Source organism: Nerophis ophidion, linkage group LG26, assembly GCF_033978795.1.
Source record: "Nerophis ophidion isolate RoL-2023_Sa linkage group LG26, RoL_Noph_v1.0, whole genome shotgun sequence".
Taxonomy (NCBI): domain Eukaryota; kingdom Metazoa; phylum Chordata; class Actinopteri; order Syngnathiformes; family Syngnathidae; genus Nerophis; species Nerophis ophidion.
Genome location: NC_084636.1, coordinates 5,134,564 through 5,153,774, shown reverse-complemented (window position 1 = coordinate 5,153,774; position 19,211 = coordinate 5,134,564). Strand labels below are relative to the sequence as shown.

At 32.6% G+C, this 19,211-nt stretch overlaps 2 protein-coding genes across 3 annotated transcripts in view; one reads left to right on the top strand and one right to left on the bottom strand.

Moving 5' to 3' along the window:
• The window catches only part of lpp (LIM domain containing preferred translocation partner in lipoma), a 515,529-nt gene that overhangs the window by 3,144 nt on the left and 493,174 nt on the right, over positions 1-19,211 (top strand). For both annotated transcript variants that reach the window (XM_061888695.1, XM_061888697.1), the window contains exon 2: positions 18,869-18,990. The gene's annotated coding sequence lies outside the window, so the exon portion shown is untranslated. The remainder of the gene's footprint in view (positions 1-18,868; positions 18,991-19,211) is intronic.
• bcl6aa (BCL6A transcription repressor a) overlaps positions 1-19,211 on the bottom strand; it is a 61,101-nt gene that overhangs the window by 18,480 nt on the left and 23,410 nt on the right. Inside the window, exon 2 of the mRNA XM_061888689.1 lies at positions 2,795-2,887. Within this exon, the coding sequence (XP_061744673.1) occupies positions 2,795-2,887 (93 nt within the window). The remainder of the gene's footprint in view (positions 1-2,794; positions 2,888-19,211) is intronic.

The window sequence follows — 19,211 nt, the reverse complement described above, 5'->3', positions numbered from 1 at the left end:
TAGTAAAAACTTCAGACTTTTTACACTTGCACTAAAGACCATGCAAAATGTTATTGTAAAAACTGCAGATTTTTACACTTGGACTAAAGACCATGTAACTATTATTGTAAAAACTGCAGACTTTTTACACTTGCATTAAAGACCATGCAACTGTTATAGTAAAAACTTCAGATTTTTACACTTGCACTAAAGACCATGCAAAATGTTATTGTAAAAACTGCAGATTTTTACACTTGCACTAAAAACCATGTAACTATTATTGTAAAAACTGCAGACTTTTTACACTTGCATTAAAGACCATGCAACTGTTATAGTAAAAACTTCAGATTTTTACACTTGCACTAAAGACCATGCAAAATGTTATTGTAAAAACTGCAGATTTTTACACTTGCACTAAAAACCATGTAACTATTATTGTAAAAACTGCAGACTTTTAACACTTGCACTAAAGACCATGCAAAACTGTTATTGTAAAAACTGCACACCTTGTACACTTGCACTAAAGACCATGAAACTATTATTGTAAAATCTTCTGACTTTTACACTTGCACTAAAGACCATGCAACTGTTATAGTAAAAACTTCAGATTTTTACACTTCCATTAAAGACTATGCAAATGTTATTGTAATAACTTCAGATTTTTACACTTGCACTATGCAACTATTATTGTAAAAACTGCAGACTTTAACACTTACTGTTATTGTAAAAACTTCATATTTTTACACATGCACTAAAGACTATGCAAAACTGTTGTTGTAAAAACTGCACACCTTGTACACTTGAACTAAAGACCATGAAACTATTATTGTAAAAACTGCAGACATTTTACACTTGCACTAAAGACCATGAAACTATTATTGTAAAAACTGCAGACTTTTTACACTTGCACTAAAGACCATGCAACTGTTATAGTAAAAACTTCAGACTTTTTACACTTGCACTAAAGACCATGCAAAATGTTATTGTAAAAACTGCAGATTTTTACACTTGGACTAAAGACCATGTAACTATTATTGTAAAAACTGCAGACTTTTTACACTTGCATTAAAGACCATGCAACTGTTATAGTAAAAACTTCAGATTTTTACACTTGCACTAAAGACCATGCAAAATGTTATTGTAAAAACTGCAGATTTTTACACTTGCACTAAAAACCATGTAACTATTATTGTAAAAACTGCAGACTTTTTACACTTGCATTAAAGACCATGCAACTGTTATAGTAAAAACTTCAGATTTTTACACTTGCACTAAAGACCATGCAAAATGTTATTGTAAAAACTGCAGATTTTTACACTTGCACTAAAAACCATGTAACTATTATTGTAAAAACTGCAGACTTTTAACACTTGCACTAAAGACCATGCAAAACTGTTATTGTAAAAACTGCACACCTTGTACACTTGCACTAAAGACCATGAAACTATTATTGTAAAATCTTCTGACTTTTACACTTGCACTAAAGACCATGCAACTGTTATAGTAAAAACTTCAGATTTTTACACTTCCATTAAAGACTATGCAAATGTTATTGTAATAACTTCAGATTTTTACACTTGCACTATGCAACTATTATTGTAAAAACTGCAGACTTTAACACTTACTGTTATTGTAAAAACTTCATATTTTTACACATGCACTAAAGACTATGCAAAACTGTTGTTGTAAAAACTGCACACCTTGTACACTTGAACTAAAGACCATGAAACTATTATTGTAAAAACTGCAGACATTTTACACTTGCACTAAAGACCATGAAACTATTATTGTAAAAACTGCAGACTTTTTACACTTGCACTAAAGACCATGCAAAACTGTTATTGTAAAAACTGCACACCTTGTACACTTGAACTAAAGACCATGAAACTATTATTGTAAAAACTGCAGACATTTTACACTTGCACTAAAGACCATGCAACTGTTAGAGTAAAAACTTCAGATTTTTACACTTCCATTAAAGACTATGCAAATGTTATTGTAATAACTTCAGATTTTTACACTTGCACTATGCAACTATTATTGTAAAAACTGCAGACTTTAACACTTACACTAAAGACCATGCAACTGTTATTGTAAAAACTTCATATTTTTACACATGCATTAAAGTCCATGCAAAACTGTTATTGTAAAAACTGCAGATTTTTACACTTGCACTAAAAACCATGTAACTATTATTGTAAAAACTGCAGATTTTTACACTTGCACTAAAAACCATGCAACTGTTATAGTAAAAACTTCAGATTTTTACACTTCCATTAAAGACTATGCAAATGTTATTGTAATAACTTCAGATTTTTACACTTGCACTATGCAACTATTATTGTAAAAACTGCAGACTTTAACACTTACACTAAAGACCATGCAACTGTTATTGTAAAAACTTCATATTTTTACACATGCACTAAAGACTATGCAAATATTATTTTAAAAACTGCAGACTTTTACACTTGCACGAAATACAATGCAACTTTTATTGTAAAAACTTCAGATTTTTACACTTGCACTAAATACCATGAAACTGTTATGGTAAAAACTGCAGACTTTCTCCCAACTGCAGCCAAAAAGCAAAACAACGTTTGGATCAACACAGCTAATATTTATTTCTTGTACATTTTCAACAGTCACTTTAATGCACGTGTACTTTCTATTAGTGTCTTTCCCTCATGCTGTAAATCTGCACTCCTTCCAGAATAAAATGGGCTCGTTTTGCAAAGTTGACAACTTCTTTGTGTTGTTTTGTAACATTTCAGTAATGACTTGATCGGCAAGCAGAGGTGCGAGCCAAGTGACTCACCGTGGAAACTTTGCCTGTGAGGATTCCAAAGCAGGGATTCCCCCTCTTTAGTCGTGCCGTCGCCTCCTTGACACAGCAGCAACAGTTGCTGGGCTGAGGAGACACGACAACGCGCTATTAGTTGCACCACAAACTGGGGGTTCTTCTCTAAAACTCAACACAAATTGTCATTAATCATGCTTTTTGTGTCACATCTGCACAATCTCATGAGAGAAGACGTTCATGCGTGTTTGATAGTCATGTCAATGGCATGCAGGGACAACCGCAATAAAATGCACCGTCAAATATATCTTTTATAAAGTGTCATATTCACATATGTCATCAGTTGGAACTAATTGAAACACCGACCCGAAAAATGGTTGCCTTTCTCGCTTCCTAAAGTGTGACTTTATCCTGAACTCCATGCTGAAGTTGAAGTGAAATACTGACCGAATGTAGGATGAATATAAGAACAGTTTGAATGTTGAAGAGTTTGAATTTCCAGGAAAAAATGAATCTGGTTTGGAACTTGGGAAAGTGTTAGTTTGAAGGTCCAGGATGAGGGGGATGTGTTGATGTTGGAATGGTTTGAATCGGTTGAAAAATGTGGGAATTGTGGAAGTGTGAAAAATGGATCATTCATTTTGAATGGGGAAAATGTCTCTAAAAACTGGGAATTCTAGGAAATACAGGATTTTTAAAAAAATTATTGTTGAAAGGGAGCACACAATTCTGAGTGGAAATGGTTGGTGTTGGAATTTTTCAAATCGGTCAAGAAATGTGGAAGTAGTAACATTTTTCATTGAGAAATGGTATTATGGAATTCCTGGAATTTTCGGGAAAACTGAGAATGTTTCCAGTTCAAAAGGAATGATTAAGAGGAATTATTTGACAGTTTGGAAAATTGTGGAAGGAGTTGTCAACAGAAAAAAGGGTTTAAAAATAACGTGAATTCTGGGAATTCCTGGAATTTTTTCGAACTTGGAAAAATTATAATTTGAATGTCTAGGATGAGTGGAATGTGTTGTTAGAATGATTTGAATCGGTCGAAAAATGTGGGAATTGTGGAAGTGTGAAAAATGGATCATTCATTTTCAATGGGGAAAATGTCCCTAAAAACTGAGAATTCTAGGAAATACAAGATTTTTAAAAATTGTTTTATTTACAATTGTTAAAAGGGAGCACACAATTCTGAGTTGAAATGGTTAGTGTTGAAATTTTTCAAATCGGTCAAGAAATGTTGAAGTAATAACATTTTTCATTGAGAAATGGTATTACTAAATTCCTGGAATTTGAGGTAAAACCGAGAATTTTTCCAGTCCAAAAAATAACTGGTTTTTTTTTCCTGGTTAAGAGGAATGATTTGACAGTTTGGAAAAATGTGGAAGGAGTAGTCGACAGAAAAAAGGGTGGAAAAAATGTTTGAAAAAACGTGAATTCTGTGAATTCCTGGAATTTTTGGGAACTTTGAAAAATGATAATTTGAAGGTCCAAGATGAGTGGAATATGTTGTTAAAATGATTTGAATCGGTCGAAAAATGTGGGAATTGTGGAAGTGTGAAAAATGGATCATTCATTTTGAATGGGGAAAATGTCCCTAAAAACTGAGAATTCTAGGAAAAAAATGATTTTTTTTAAATTATTGTTGAAAGGGAGCACACAATTCTGAGTGGAAATTTTTCAAATCGGTCAAGAAATGTTGAAGTAGTAACATTTTTCATTGAGAAATTATATTATGTAATTCCTGGAATTTTCGGGAAAACTGAGAATTTTTCCAGTTCAAAAAACAACTTTTGTTGTTTTGTCCTGATTAAGAGGAATTATTTGACAGTTTGGAAAAATGTGAAAGGAGTTGTCGACAGAAAAAAGGGTTTAAAAATAACGTGAATTCTGGGAATTCCTGGAATTTTTTCGAACTTGGAAAAATTGTAATTTGAAGGTCTAGGATGAGTGGAATGTGTTGTTAAAATGATTTAAATCAGTCGAAAAATGTGGGAATTGGGAAAGTGTGAAAAATGGATCATTCATTTTCAATGGGGAAAATGTCCCTAAAAACTGAGAATTCTAGGAAACACAGGATTTAAAAAAAAAAAAAATATTTACAATTGTTAAAAGGGAGCACACAATTCTGAGTTGAAATGGTTAGTGTTGAAAATTTTCAAATCGGTCGGAAAATGTGGGAATTGTGAAAGTGTGAAAAATAGATCATTCATTTTCAATGGGGAAAATGGCCCTAAAAACTGAGAATTCTAGGAAATACAGGATTTTTTAAAAATTATTGTTGAAAGGGAGCACACAATTCTAAGTTGACATTTTTCAAATCGGTCAAGAAATGTTGAAGTAGTAACATTTTTCATTGAGAAATTATATTATGGAATTCCTGGAATTTTCGGGAAAACTGAGAATTTTTCCAGTTCAAAAAACAACTTTTGTTGTTTTGTCCTGATTAAGAGGAATGATTTGACAGTTTGGAAAAATGTGAAAGGAGTTGTCAACAGAAAAAAGGGTTTTAAAAAGAAACGTGAATTCTGGGAATTCCTGGAATTTTTTGGAACTTGGAAAAATGATCATTTGAAGGTCTAGGATGAGTGGGATGTGTTGTTAGAATGATTTGAATCGGTCGAAAAATGTGGGAATTGTGGAAGTGTGAAAAATGGATCATTCATTTTCAATGGGGAAAATGTCCCTAAAAACTGAGAATTCTAGGAAATACAGGATTTAAAAAAAAAAAATTCATTTACAATTGTTAAGAGGGAGCACACAATTCTGAGTTGAAATGGTTAGTGTTGAAATTTTTCAAATCGGTCGGAAAATGTGGGGATTGTGGAAGTGTGAAAAATAGATCATTCATTTTGAATCGGGAAAATGTCCCTAAAAACTGAGAATTCTAGGAAATACAGGATTTATTTTTTGATTTTTTTATTTACAATTGTTAAAAGGGAGCACACAATTCTGAGTTGAAATGGTTGGTGTTGAAATTTTTCAAATCGATCGGAAAATGTGGGAATTGTGGAAGTGTGAAAAATAGATCATTCATTTTGAATGGGGAAAATGTCCCTAAAAACTGAGAATTCTAGGAAATACTGGATTTTTTAAAACATTTTTTATTTACAATTGTTAAAAGGGAGCACACAATTCTGAGTTGAAATGGTTAGTGTTGAAATTTTTCAAATTGGTGAAGACATTTTTCATTGAGAAATGGTATTACTAAATTCCTGGAATTTGAGGTAAAACCGAGAATTTTTCCAGTCAAAAAAATAACTTTTTTTTTTTTTCCTGGTTAAGAGGAATGATTTGACAGTTTGGAAAAATGTGGAAGGAATAGTCGACAGAAAAAAGGGTGGAAAAAATGTTTGAAAAAACGTGAATTCTGTGAATTCCTGGAATTTTTTCGAACTTGGAAAAATGATCATTTGAATGTCTAGGATGAGTGGAATGTGTTGTTAAAATGATTTGAATCGGTCGAAAAATATGGGAATTGTGGAAGTGTGAAAAATGGATCATTCATTTTCAATGGGGAAAATGTCCCTAAAAACTGAGAATTCTAGGAAAAACAGGATTTAAAAAAAAATTATTGTTGAAAGGGAGCACACAATTCTGAGTTGACATTTTTCAAATCGGTCAAGAAATGTTGAAGTAGTAACATTTGTCATTGAGAAATTATATTATGGAATTCCTGGAATTTTCGGGAAAACTGAGAATTTTTCCAGTTCAAAAAACAACTTTTGTTGTTTTGTCCTGATGAAGAGGAATTATTTGACAGTTTGGAAAAATGTGAAAGGAGTTGTCAACAGAAAAAAGGGTTTAAAAATAACGTGAATTCTGGGAATTCCTGGAATTTTTTGGAACTTGGAAAAATGATCATTTGAAGGTCTAGGATGAGTGGAATGTGTTGTTAGAATGATTTGAATCGGTCGAAAAATGTGGGAATTGTGGAAGTGTGAAAAATGGATCATTCATTTTCAATGGGGAAAATGTCCCTAAAAACTGAGAATTCTAGGAAATACAGGATTTTTTTTAATTTTTTTAATTTACAATTGTTAAAAGGGAGCACACAATTCTGAGTTGAAATGGTTAGTGTTGAAATTTTTCAAATCGGTCGGAAAATGTGGGAATTGTGAAAGTGTGAAAAATAGATCATTCATTTTGAATCGGGAAAATGTCCCTAAAAACTGAGAATTCTAGGAAATACGGGATTTTTTCAAACATGTTTTATTTACAATTGTTAAAAGGGAGCACACAATTCTGAGTTGAAATGGTTAGTGTTGACATTTTTCAAATTGGTCAAGAAATTTTTCATTGAGAAATGGTATTACTAAATTCCTGGAATTTGAGGTAAAACCGAGAATTTTTCCAGTCAAAAAAATAACTTGTTTTTTTTCCTGGTTAAGAGGAATGATTTGACAGTTTGGGAAAATGTGGAAGGAGTAGTCGACAGAAAAAAGGGTGGAAAAAATGTTTGAAAAAACGTGAATTCTGTGAATTCCTGGAATTTTTTCGAACTTGGAAAAATGATCATTTGAAAGTCTAGGATGAGTGGAATGTGTTGTTAGAATGATTTGAATCGGTCGAAAAATGTGGGAATTGTGGAAGTGTGAAAAATGGATCATTCATTTTCAATGGGGAAAATGTCCCTAAAAACTGAGAATTCTAGGAAATACAGGATTTTTTAATATTTTTTTCATTTACAATTGTTAAAAGGGAGCACACAATTCTGAGTTGAAATGGTTAGTGTTGAAATTTTTCAAATCGGTCAAGAAGTGTTGAAGTAATAACATTTTTCATTGAGAAATGGTATTACTAAATTTCTGGAATTTTCGGTAAAACCGAGAATTTTTCCAGTTAAAAAAATAACTTTTTTTTTTTCCTTGTTAAGAGGAATGATTTGACAGTTTGGAAAAATGTGGAAGGAGTAGTCGACAGAAAAAAGGGTGGAAAAAATGTTTGAAAAAACGTGAATTCTGTGAATTCTTGGAATTTTTTCGAACTTGGAAAAATGATCATTTGAAAGTCTAGGATGAGTGGAATGTGTTGTTAGAATGATTTGAATCGGTCGAAAAATGTGGGATTTGGGGAAGTGTGAAAAATAGATCATACATTTTGAATGGGGAAAATGTCCCTAAAAACTGAGAATTCTAGGAAAAACAGGATTTTTTAAAAATTATTGTTGAAAGGGAGCACACAATTCTGAGTGGAAATTTTTCAAATCGGTCAAGAAATGTTGAAGTAGTAACATTTTTCATTGAGAAAAGGTATTATGTAATTCCTGGTATTTTTGGGAAAACTGAAAATTTTTCCAGTTCAAAAAACAACTTTTGTTGTTTTTTCCTGATTAAGAGGAATGATTTGACAGTTTGGAAAAATGTGAAAGGAGTCTTCAACAGAAAAAAGGGTTTAAAAATAACGTGAATTCTGGGAATTCCTGGAATTTTTTCGAACTTGGAAAAATTATCATTTGAAGGTCTAGGATGAGTGGAATGTGTTGTTAGAATGATTTGAATCAGTCGAAAAATGTGGGAATTGTGGAAGTGTGAAAAATGGATCATTCATTTTCAATGGGGAAAATGTCCCTAAAAACTGAGAATTCTAGGAAATACAGGATTTTTTAATATTTTTTTTCATTTACAATTGTTAAAAGGGAGCACACAATTCTGAGTTGAAATGGTTAGTGTTGAAATTTTTCAAATCGGTCAAGAAGTGTTGAAGTAATAACATTTTTCATTGAGAAATGGTATTACTAAATTTCTGGAATTTTCGGTAAAACCGAGAATTTTTCCAGTTAAAAAAATAACTTTTTTTTTTTCCTTGTTAAGAGGAATGATTTGACAGTTTGGAAAAATGTGGAAGGAGTAGTCGACAGAAAAAAGGGTGGAAAAAATGTTTGAAAAAACGTGAATTCTGTGAATTCTTGGAATTTTTTCGAACTTGGAAAAATGATCATTTGAAAGTCTAGGATGAGTGGAATGTGTTGTTAGAATGATTTGAATCGGTCGAAAAATGTGGGATTTGGGGAAGTGTGAAAAATAGATCATACATTTTGAATGGGGAAAATGTCCCTAAAAACTGAGAATTCTAGGAAAAACAGGATTTTTTAAAAATTATTGTTGAAAGGGAGCACACAATTCTGAGTGGAAATTTTTCAAATCGGTCAAGAAATGTTGAAGTAGTAACATTTTTCATTGAGAAAAGGTATTATGTAATTCCTGGTATTTTTGGGAAAACTGAAAATTTTTCCAGTTCAAAAAACAACTTTTGTTGTTTTTTCCTGATTAAGAGGAATGATTTGACAGTTTGGAAAAATGTGAAAGGAGTCTTCAACAGAAAAAAGGGTTTAAAAATAACGTGAATTCTGGGAATTCCTGGAATTTTTTCGAACTTGGAAAAATTATCATTTGAAGGTCTAGGATGAGTGGAATGTGTTGTTAGAATGATTTGAATCAGTCGAAAAATGTGGGAATTGTGGAAGTGTGAAAAATGGATCATTCATTTTCAATGGGGAAAATGTCCCTAAAAACTGAGAATTCTAGGAAATACAGGATTTTTTAATATTTTTTTTCATTTACAATTGTTAAAAGGGAGCACACAATTCTGAGTTGAAATGGTTAGTGTTGAAATTTTTCAAATCGGTCAAGAAATGTTGAAGTAAAAACATTTTTCATTGAGAAATGGTATTATTGAATTACTGGAATTTGAGGTAAAACCGAGAATTTTTCCAGTTAAAAAATAAAAAAAAATTTTTTTCCTTGTTAAGAGGAATGATTTGATATTTTGGAAAAATGTGGAAGGAGTAGTCGACAGAAAAAAGGGTGGAAAAAATGTTTGAAAAAACGTGAATTCTGTGAATTCCTGGAATTTTTGGGAACTTGGAAAAATGATCATTTGAAGGTCTAGGGTGAGTGGAATGTGTTGAAGGTGGAAAAGTTTGAATCAGTTGAAACGTGGGAATTGTGGAAGTGTGAAAAATAGATCATTCATTTTGAATGGGGAAAATGTCCCTAAAAACTGAGAATTCTAGGAAATACAGGATTTTTTTAATTTTTTTTATTTACAATTGTTAAAAGGGAGCACACAATTCTGAGTTGAAATGGTTAGTGTTGAAATTTTTCAAATCGGTCAAGAAATGTTGAAGTAAAAACATTTTTCATTGAGAAATGGTATTATTGAATTACTGGAATTTGAGGTAAAACCGAGAATTTTTCCAGTTAAAAAATAAAAAAAATTTTTTTTCCTTGTTAAGAGGAATGATTTGATAGTTTGGGAAAATGTGGAAGGAGTAGTCGACAGAAAAAAGGGTGGAAAAAATGTTTGAAAAAACGTGAATTCTGTGAATTCCTGGAATTTTTGGGAACTTGGAAAAATGATAATTTGAAGGTCTAGGGTGAGTGGAATGTGTTGAAGGTGGAAAAGTTTGAATCAGTTGAAACGTGGGAATTGTGGAAGTGTGAAAAATAGATCATTCATTTTGAATGGGGAAAATGTCCCTAAAAACTGAGAATTCTAGGAAATCCGGGATTTTTTTTTTTACGATTGTTAAAAGAGAGCACACGAATCCTGAAAAGGCTGAATATTTTGGAGTTGGAACAGTTTAAATGGATTGAAAAATGTTGGAGTTGTGGAACTTTGAAAAATGTCCCATTCTTTTCAATGGGAATTTTGGGAAGAGAGGGAATTTAAAAAGAAAAAATGAAAAAAATGTGTTCTGAATGAGTTGAATGGTTGGTGTTGAAATGTTTCAAATCGGTCAAGAAATGTTGAAGTGCTAACAATTTTCATTGAGAAATGGTATTACGGAATTCCTGGTATTTTGGGAAAACCGAGAATTCTTCCAGTTCAAAAGTACCTTTTGATTTTTTTCCTGATTAAGAGGAATGATTTGACGGTGGAACGGTTGAAAAATGTGAAAGAACAAAGGGTGAAAAAAGGGTTTGATAAAACGGGAATTCTGGGAATTCCTGGAATTTATTTGAACTTGGAAAAATGATGGTTTGAAGGTCCAGGAGGAGGGGATGTGTTGATGTTGGAATGGTTTGAATCGGTTGAAAAATGTGGGAATTGTGGAAGTGTGAAAAATGGATCATTCATTTTCAATGGGGAAAATGTCCCTAAAATCGAAAAATTCTAGGAAATCCGGGAATTTTTTTTTCTTTTCAATTGTTGAAAGGGAGCACAGAATTCCTGAGCAAGTTAAATATTTTGAAATTAGAACAGTTTGAATCGGATTAAAAAAATGTGGGAGTTGTGGAACTCTGAAAAATATACCTTTCATTTCAATGGGAATTTCATGGAAATTTGGGAAATGAGGGAATTTTTGGGGAAAATTTTAAACAATTTGAATGTTCTGAAGTGGTTGGTGTTGGATTGTTTTCAAATTGGTCGAGAATTGTTGAAGTAGTGACATTATTCGTTGAGAAATTGTATAACAGAATTTCTGGAATTTGGGAAAATTGGTAATTTTTCTAGTTAAAAAAAACAACTTTTTCGTCCTGCTTTATCAGTATCATGCTTTTAAAACTTTGCACTATAAAAAAAAAGGTAGTCATTGAACTTGACTTACTCGTTTTGATAAAAACAAAACAAAAAACTGCAATGATATTTTGTTTATTTTTGATTCATAGGTTAAAGACTTTTATATATTGTTAATTTTTCTGATCAGTTTGTATTATTTATGGATGGATTTTCTTTAATGCCATTTTTTAATACAAATATTTGTAATTTTAAATAAGGATAAAAACATATATTTGAGGGCAAAAAAAGCCAACACTAGAAAACAATGTCAAAGTTATTTTTGGTAAGTTTATTCGTATATATATATATATATATATATATGTTTTGTTTACAATGTGCAGAGGTGTACTTATAACAAATGTAAAGGCACATTATTCTATTTATAGTCGCGGCAGAAAGTGATGGGTGGTTAATTAATTAATTTTTAAAAAATTAATCAATCAATAAATGTTTATTTATATATCCCTAAATCACAAGTGTCTCAAAGGGCTGCACAGCCAACAACAACATCCTCGGTTCAGATCCCACATCAGGGCAAGGAAAAACTCAACCCAGTGGGATGACAATGAGAAACCTTGGAGAGGACCACAGATGTGGGGGAAGTCCATAGTGGATCTAACATGATAGTGTGAGAGTCCAGTCCATAGTGGATCTAACATGATAGTGTGTGAGTCCAGTCCATAGTGGATCTAACATGATAGTGTGAGAGTCCAGTCCATAGTGGATCTAACATGATAGTGTGAGAGTCCAGTCCATGGTGGATCTAACATAATAGTGTGTGAGTCCAGTCCATAGTGGATCTAACATAATAGTGTGAGAGTCCAGTCCATAGTGGATCTAACATAATAGTGTGAGAGTCCAGTCCATAGTGGATCTAACATAAGAGTGTGAGAGTCCAGTCCATAGTGGATCCAACATAATTTAAAATAATGAGTTGGAAGGGGGGCGTGAGAGGTAATAGTGTACATCTTGACACATTCAGATGAAAAATTGTACATGAACTTCAGGGAGGGCATGAAAACAACCTGTTTTCTAGAGAATGTAACTGTGAGCAATTTCAATAGCACCTTTAATGCAATGTTTTTAAAATAGTGAGGTGGAAGGGGGGCGTGAGAGGTAATAGTGTACATCTTGACACATACAGAAAAAAAGTAGATGAACTGTGTGGAGGGTGAATAAACTTTAAACTAAGCAATTCTGGAGAGAAAATAATTGAGAACCGCGAGTCTACAGGAAGTTGCATCAATCACATCCTGTGCAGGAGGAAATGTAAAGTCATTTCACACGCCGCAAAAGTGTGATTCATTGTTATTATTCACGATGCCAAAGTGTGATAAATTATTATTCACAATGCAACAGTGTGATTAATTATTATTCACGATGCAAAAGTGTGATTAATTGTTATTATTCACAATGCAAAAGTGTGATTAATTATTATTCACAATGCAAAAGTGTAATTGTTATTATTCACAATGCAAAAGTGTGATTAATTGTTATTATTCACAATGCAAAAGTGTGATTAATTGTTATTATTCACAATGCAAAAGTGTGATTAATTGTTATTATTCACAATGCAAAAGTGTGATTAATTATTATTCACAATGCAAAAGTGTGATTAATTGTTATTACTCACAATGCAAAAGTGTGATTGTTATTATTCACAATGCAAAAGTGTGATTGTTATTATTCACAATGCAAAAGTGTGATTAATTATTATTCACAATGCAAAAGTGTGATTAATTATTATTCACAATGCAAAAGTGTAATTGTTATTATTCACAATGCAAAAGTGTGATTAATTGTTATTATTCACAATGCAAAAGTGTGATTAATTGTTATTATTCACAATGCAAAAGTGTGATTAATTGTTATTATTCACAATGCAAAAGTGTGATTAATTATTATTCACAATGCAAAAGTGTGATTAATTGTTATTACTCACAATGCAAAAGTGTGATTGTTATTATTCACAATGCAAAAGTGTGATTGTTATTATTCACAATGCAAAAGTGTGATTAATTGTTATTATTCACAATGCAAAAGTGTGATTAATTGTTATTATTCACAATGCAAAAGTGTGATTAATTATTATTCACAATGCAAAAGTGTGATTGTTATTATTCACAATGCAAAAGTGTGATTAATTGTTATTATTCACAATGCAAAAGTGTGATTAATTGTTATTATTCACAATGCAAAAGTGTGATTAATTGTTATTATTCACAATGCAAAAGTGTGATTAATTATTATTCACAATGCAAAAGTGTGATTGTTATTATTCACAATGCAAAAGTGTGATTGTTATTATTCACAATGCAAAAGTGTGATTAATTGTTATTATTCACAATGCAAAAGTGTGATTAATTATTATTCACAATGCAAAAGTGTGATTGTTATTATTCACAATGCAAAAGTGTGATTGTTATTATTCACAATGCAAAAGTGTGATTGTTATTATTCACAATGCGAAAGTGTGATTGTTATTATTCACAATGCAAAAGTGTGATTAATTGTTATTATTCACAATGCAAAAGTGTGATTAATTGTTATTATTCACAATGCAAAAGTGTGATTAATTGTTATTTTTCACAATGCAAAAGTGTGTTTAATTGTTGTTATTCACAATGCAAAAGTGTAATTAATCCAAATGTAAAAGTGTGATTAATAGTTATTATTCCTGATGCAAAAGTGTGAATGATGGTCATTTATAGAAATGCAAAAGGGATTTTTTGGGTGATTTATCCGAATGCAAAAGTTTGATTAATAGTGATTAATCCAAATGCAAAAGTGTGATTAGTAGTGATTAATCTAATTGCAAAAGTGTGATTAATATCAATGTAAAAAAGTGATTGATGGTGATTAATCCAAATGTAAAAGTGTGATTAATGGTGATTAATCCAAATGCAAAATTTGATCAATGGTGATTAATCCAATGCAAAAATGTGATTCATCCAAATGCAGAAGTATTGTTATTTTAATTGCAAAAGTGTGATCAATGGTGATTAATGCGAATGTGAATGTGTGATTTTTTTTTGCCATTAATGCGAATGTAAAAGTGTGATTAATGCAAGTTTGAAAGTGTGATTAATGGCGATTAATGCGAATGGAAACGTGCCATTAATGGTGATTAATGCGAATGTGAATGTGTGATTTTTTTGCGATTTATACGAATGTAAAAGTGTGATTAATGCAAGTTTGAAAGTGTGATTAATGGCAATTAATGCGAATGGAAACGTGCCATTAATGGTGATTAATGCGAATGTGAAAGTGTGATTAATGGCGATTAATGGGAATGTAAAATTGTGAATAATGGCGATTAATGGGAAAGTGTGATTAATGGCGATGAATGTGAAAGTGTGATTAATGGCGATTAATGGGAATGTGAAAGTGTGATTAATGGCGATTAATGAGAAAGTGTGATTAATGGCGATTAATGGGAATGTGAAAGTGTGATTAATGGCGATTAATGGGAAAGTGTGATTAATGGCGATGAATGTGAAAGTGTGATTAATGGCGATTAATGGGAATGTGAAAGTGTGATTAATGGCGATTAATGAGAAAGTGTGATTAATGGCGATTAATGGGAATGTGAAAGTGTGATTAATGGCGATTAATGCAAATGTGAAAGTGTGACTAATGGCGATTCATGTGAAAATGTGATGAATGGCGATTAACGGGAATGTGAAAGTGTGATTAATGCGATTAATGTGAAAGTGTGATTAATGGTGATTAATGGAAATGTGAAAGTGTGATTAATGGTGATTAATGGGAATGTGAAAGTGTGATTAATGGTGATTAATGGGAATGTGAAAGTGTGACAAATGGTTATTAATGCAAATGTGAAAGTGTGATGAATGCAAATGTGAAAGTGTGATTAATGATGATTAATGCAAATGTGAAAGTGTGATTAATGCAAATGTGAAAGTGTGATTAATGCAAATGTGAAAGTGTAACTAATGGTGATTAATGAGAAAGTGTGATTAATGGTGATTAATGCAAATGTGAAAGTGTGACTAATGGCAATTAATGTGAATGTGAAAGTGTGACTAATGGCGATTAATGCAAATGTGAAAGTGTGACTAATGGCGATTAATGTGAAAGTGTGATTAATGGCGATTAATGTGAATGTGAAAGTGTGACTAATAGCAATTAATGTGAAAGTGTGATTAATGGCGATTAATGCGAATTTGAAAGTGTGACTAATGGTGATTAATGTGAAAGTGTGATTAATGGCGATTAATGTGAATGTGAAAGTGTGACTAATAGCAATTAATGTGAAAGTGTGATTAATGGCGATTGATGCGAATGTGAAAGTGTGATAAATGGTTATGTGAAAGTGTGATTAATGTGAAAGTGTGGTTAATGGCGATTAATGCGAATGTTAAAGTGTGATTAATGTGAAAGTGTGAATAATTGCGATTAATACGAATGTGAAAGTGTGATTAATGTGAAAGTGTGAATAATGGCGATTAATACGAATGTGAAAGTGTGATTAATGGTGATTAATGTGAAAGTGTGATTAATGGCGAAGAATGCAATTCTGACAGTGTGATTAATGGCGATTAATGAAAAAGTGTGAATAATGGCGATTAATGAAAAAGTGTGAATAATGGCGATTAATGTGAAAGTGTGAATAATGGCGATTAATGCAATTCTGAAAGTGTGATTCATGGCGATTATTTTGAATGTGTGATTAATGGCGATTAATGCAAATGTGAAAGTGTGATTAATGGCGATGAATGTGACAGAGTGATGAATCCTCAGTAGTAGTGTTGACAGTGTAACAATGCGTGTAGTACTGATCAATAGATGGCGTGAGCGGGCCCTCCTCCTCCTCCCCCTCCTCCCCCTCATTAGGCGTGCTAACATGACCCAAATGAACAAGACGCAGCCTGAAAAAAGTAAAAAAAAAAGTTAACCCTTCGTGTGATGACGCACGCCGCCCTAATGCGACTGACATTCCCCCCAAGGAACGCCCCGCCATCCACCCATCTGCATCCGCTCAAACACTCCAGGTGTAAACACACCACTGGGGGGGGGGGGCTTTCTCCTCCAGAATAATGTGTGTGTGTGTGTGTGTGTGTGTGTGTGTGTGTGTGTGTGTGTGTGTGTGTGCGCACAGCCACATCAAGTCTCAACAAAGAGCAGCGTCAACTTTATTTCTAGACACTCGGGGGACACGTGTGTGTGTGCGTGTGCGTGTGTGTGTGTGTGTGTGTGTGGTGTGTGTAAGTTTATTCATAATGTACACACACACACACACACACACACACACACACACACACACACACACACACACACACACACATTAGTACTTTGAGTCAGACCTGTGAAGGATGAAAGTGTTACTACTACAATCTCTCTCTCTTTCTCTTCTTTTTGTTCCTTTATCATTTTCTTCTTCTCCTTTTATTATCTTCTTTTCTTCTTCTTTATCTTATTTTTCTTCTCCTGTATCCTGTTTTTCTTCTTCACCTTTATCTTATTTGTTCATCTTTGATTGTTGATTTATCTTCTGATGTCTTTTTGTTATTGTACTTTTGTGATGTGTAATATCTACATGTTTAAATGTAGGGCAGTGAAAATGAATTTCCCCATCAAGGACCAATAAACCTGAATCTAAATCTATTTGTCGTCTTCTTATTCTCCATCTTCTTTTTCTACTTTTCCTTTTTTCTCCTTTTTATCTTACTTTTCTTCTTCTCCTTCTGTAGCTTCTTTTTCTTCTCCTTTATCTGCCTTTTTTCTTTTTTCCTCCTTCTTTATCTTCCCTTTCTTCTCTCCTTCTGTATCGTATTTTTATTTTGTCCTTTATCTTCTTTCCCTCCTCCTTTTAACTGTTTCTTCCTCACCTTCTGTATCTTCTTTTTCTTCTTCTCCTTCATTATCATATTTTTTTCTTTTTCTTCATCTTTTTTTCTACATTTTTATCTTCCTCTTTTTCTTCCTCTCCTTTATCTTCCCTTTCTTTTGTCCTTTACCTTTTTCTTTTTCTCTTATCTTCCTCTTTGCCTTGTCCTTCTTCGTCTTCTATTTATTTTCCTCCTTTATCTTCTTTTTCTCCTCCTTTATCTTTCTTTTCTTCTTCTCCTTCTGTATCTTCTTTTTCTTCCTCTCCTTCATCTTACTTTTTCTCTATCTTCTTTATCCTCCATTTCTACTTTTTTATGTACCTCTTTTTCTTCATCTCCTTTTTGTCCTGTATCTCTCTTATCATCATTTTCGTGTTGTCTTTCTTCAACTTCTATTTGTTTTCCTCCATCTTCTTTTCCTCCTTCTTTATCGTCCTCTTCATCATCTTAGTTTTCTTGTTCTCCTTCTTTGTATTCTTCTTTTTCCTGGTTCTCTTTCTTTATTTTCCTCTTTTTCTTGTTCTCACTCTTTATATTCCTTTTTTGTTCTCCTTTATCTTCCTCATTTACTTGTTCTCCTTTGTCTTCCTCATTTACTTGTTCTCCTTTAGCTTTTTCTTGTTCTACTTTATTTTTTAATTATTTTTCTTTCTCTTTTTTCTTTTTTACTTCTCTGTTTTCTTCCTATTATTCTTCTTCTCCATCTTCTTTTCTCCTTTATCGTCCTCTTGTATTGTTCTCCATCCTATCTTCTTATTTTTCTTGTTCTCCTTCTTTTTATTATTATTTTTTTCTTGTTGTCTTTCTTTATTTTCCTCTTTTTTCTTGTTCTCACTCTTTATATTCCCTTTCTTGTTCTCCTTTATCTTCCTCATTTACTTGTTCTGCTTTATCTTCCTCATTTACTTGTTCTCCTTTAACTTTTTGTTCTTCGACTTTATTTTTTTATTGTTTTCCTTTCTCTTTTTTCTTTTTTTCTTCTCTGTTTTCTTCCTATTATTCTTCTTCTCCATCTTCTTTTTTCCTTCTTTATCTTCCTCTTGTTTTTTTCTCCATCTTGTCTTCTTATTTTTCTTGTTCTCCTTTGTATTCTTTTTTTTTCTGGTTGTCTTTCTTTATTTTCCTCTTTCTTTCTTGTTCTCACACTTTATATTCCTTTTCTTGTTCTCCTTTATCTCCCTCATTTACTTGTTCTCATTTAACTTTTTCTTGTTCTACTTTATTTTTTTATTGTTTTCCTTTCTCTTTTTTCTTTTTTCTTCTCTGTTTTCTTCCTATTATTCTTTTTCTCCTTTATCTTCCTCTTGTATTGTTCTCCATCTTTACATTCTTTTTCTTGTTCCCTCTTTCACGGTCAAACTCTCCTTTTCTTTGTGTCGCCCCCTACAGGCTTGGCATCAACATTGCAGACTTTTCCCGGGATCTTTTTATGCCAACTCTTGTTCTATATTCCTGCAGACGTTCACAAATATTCTTCCAATTTGTCACATCAGCGTCGTTACGAGACTTTGTCGGTCACGATCTTCTAATTTGCATGTATGCAGGACCCCAAAAGTGGATAAAAAAAAAACATAAAGAACGCAAAGCCAATAAGTTTAGGATGCAAATGAGCGTACTGATCCCACCTGCAACATCTCCTTATGCTCTGGCCGACCAGGCCGAGACGCCACCTTTTGTGCTCGCTGAAGTACTCGTGAAGTGGGAGACGTGATTGAAACAAGAGAACTTGTGGTTTCAGTGCAAAGATGGAGGATCTGAGGGCGTTTTCAAAGTGGGACAGCAAGGATGTGAGGGGGGTCTTCAAAGTGGGACACAAGTGACGTCAGGAGCCTTCTAGAAGGAAGCAGCCTGGCGGTGGAGGTGAGTCTCACACATGATCGTGACAATGGAGTGCAAATATTCATCTGGATCAGGGGTCAGCAACCTTTTTGAAAGCAAGAGCTACTTCTTGGGTACTGATCAATGCGAAGGGCTACCAGTTTGATACACACTTAAATAAATTGCCAGAAATAGCCAATTTGCTCAATTTACCTTTAATAAATAAATCTATATATATATATATGTATATATATATTTTAAAA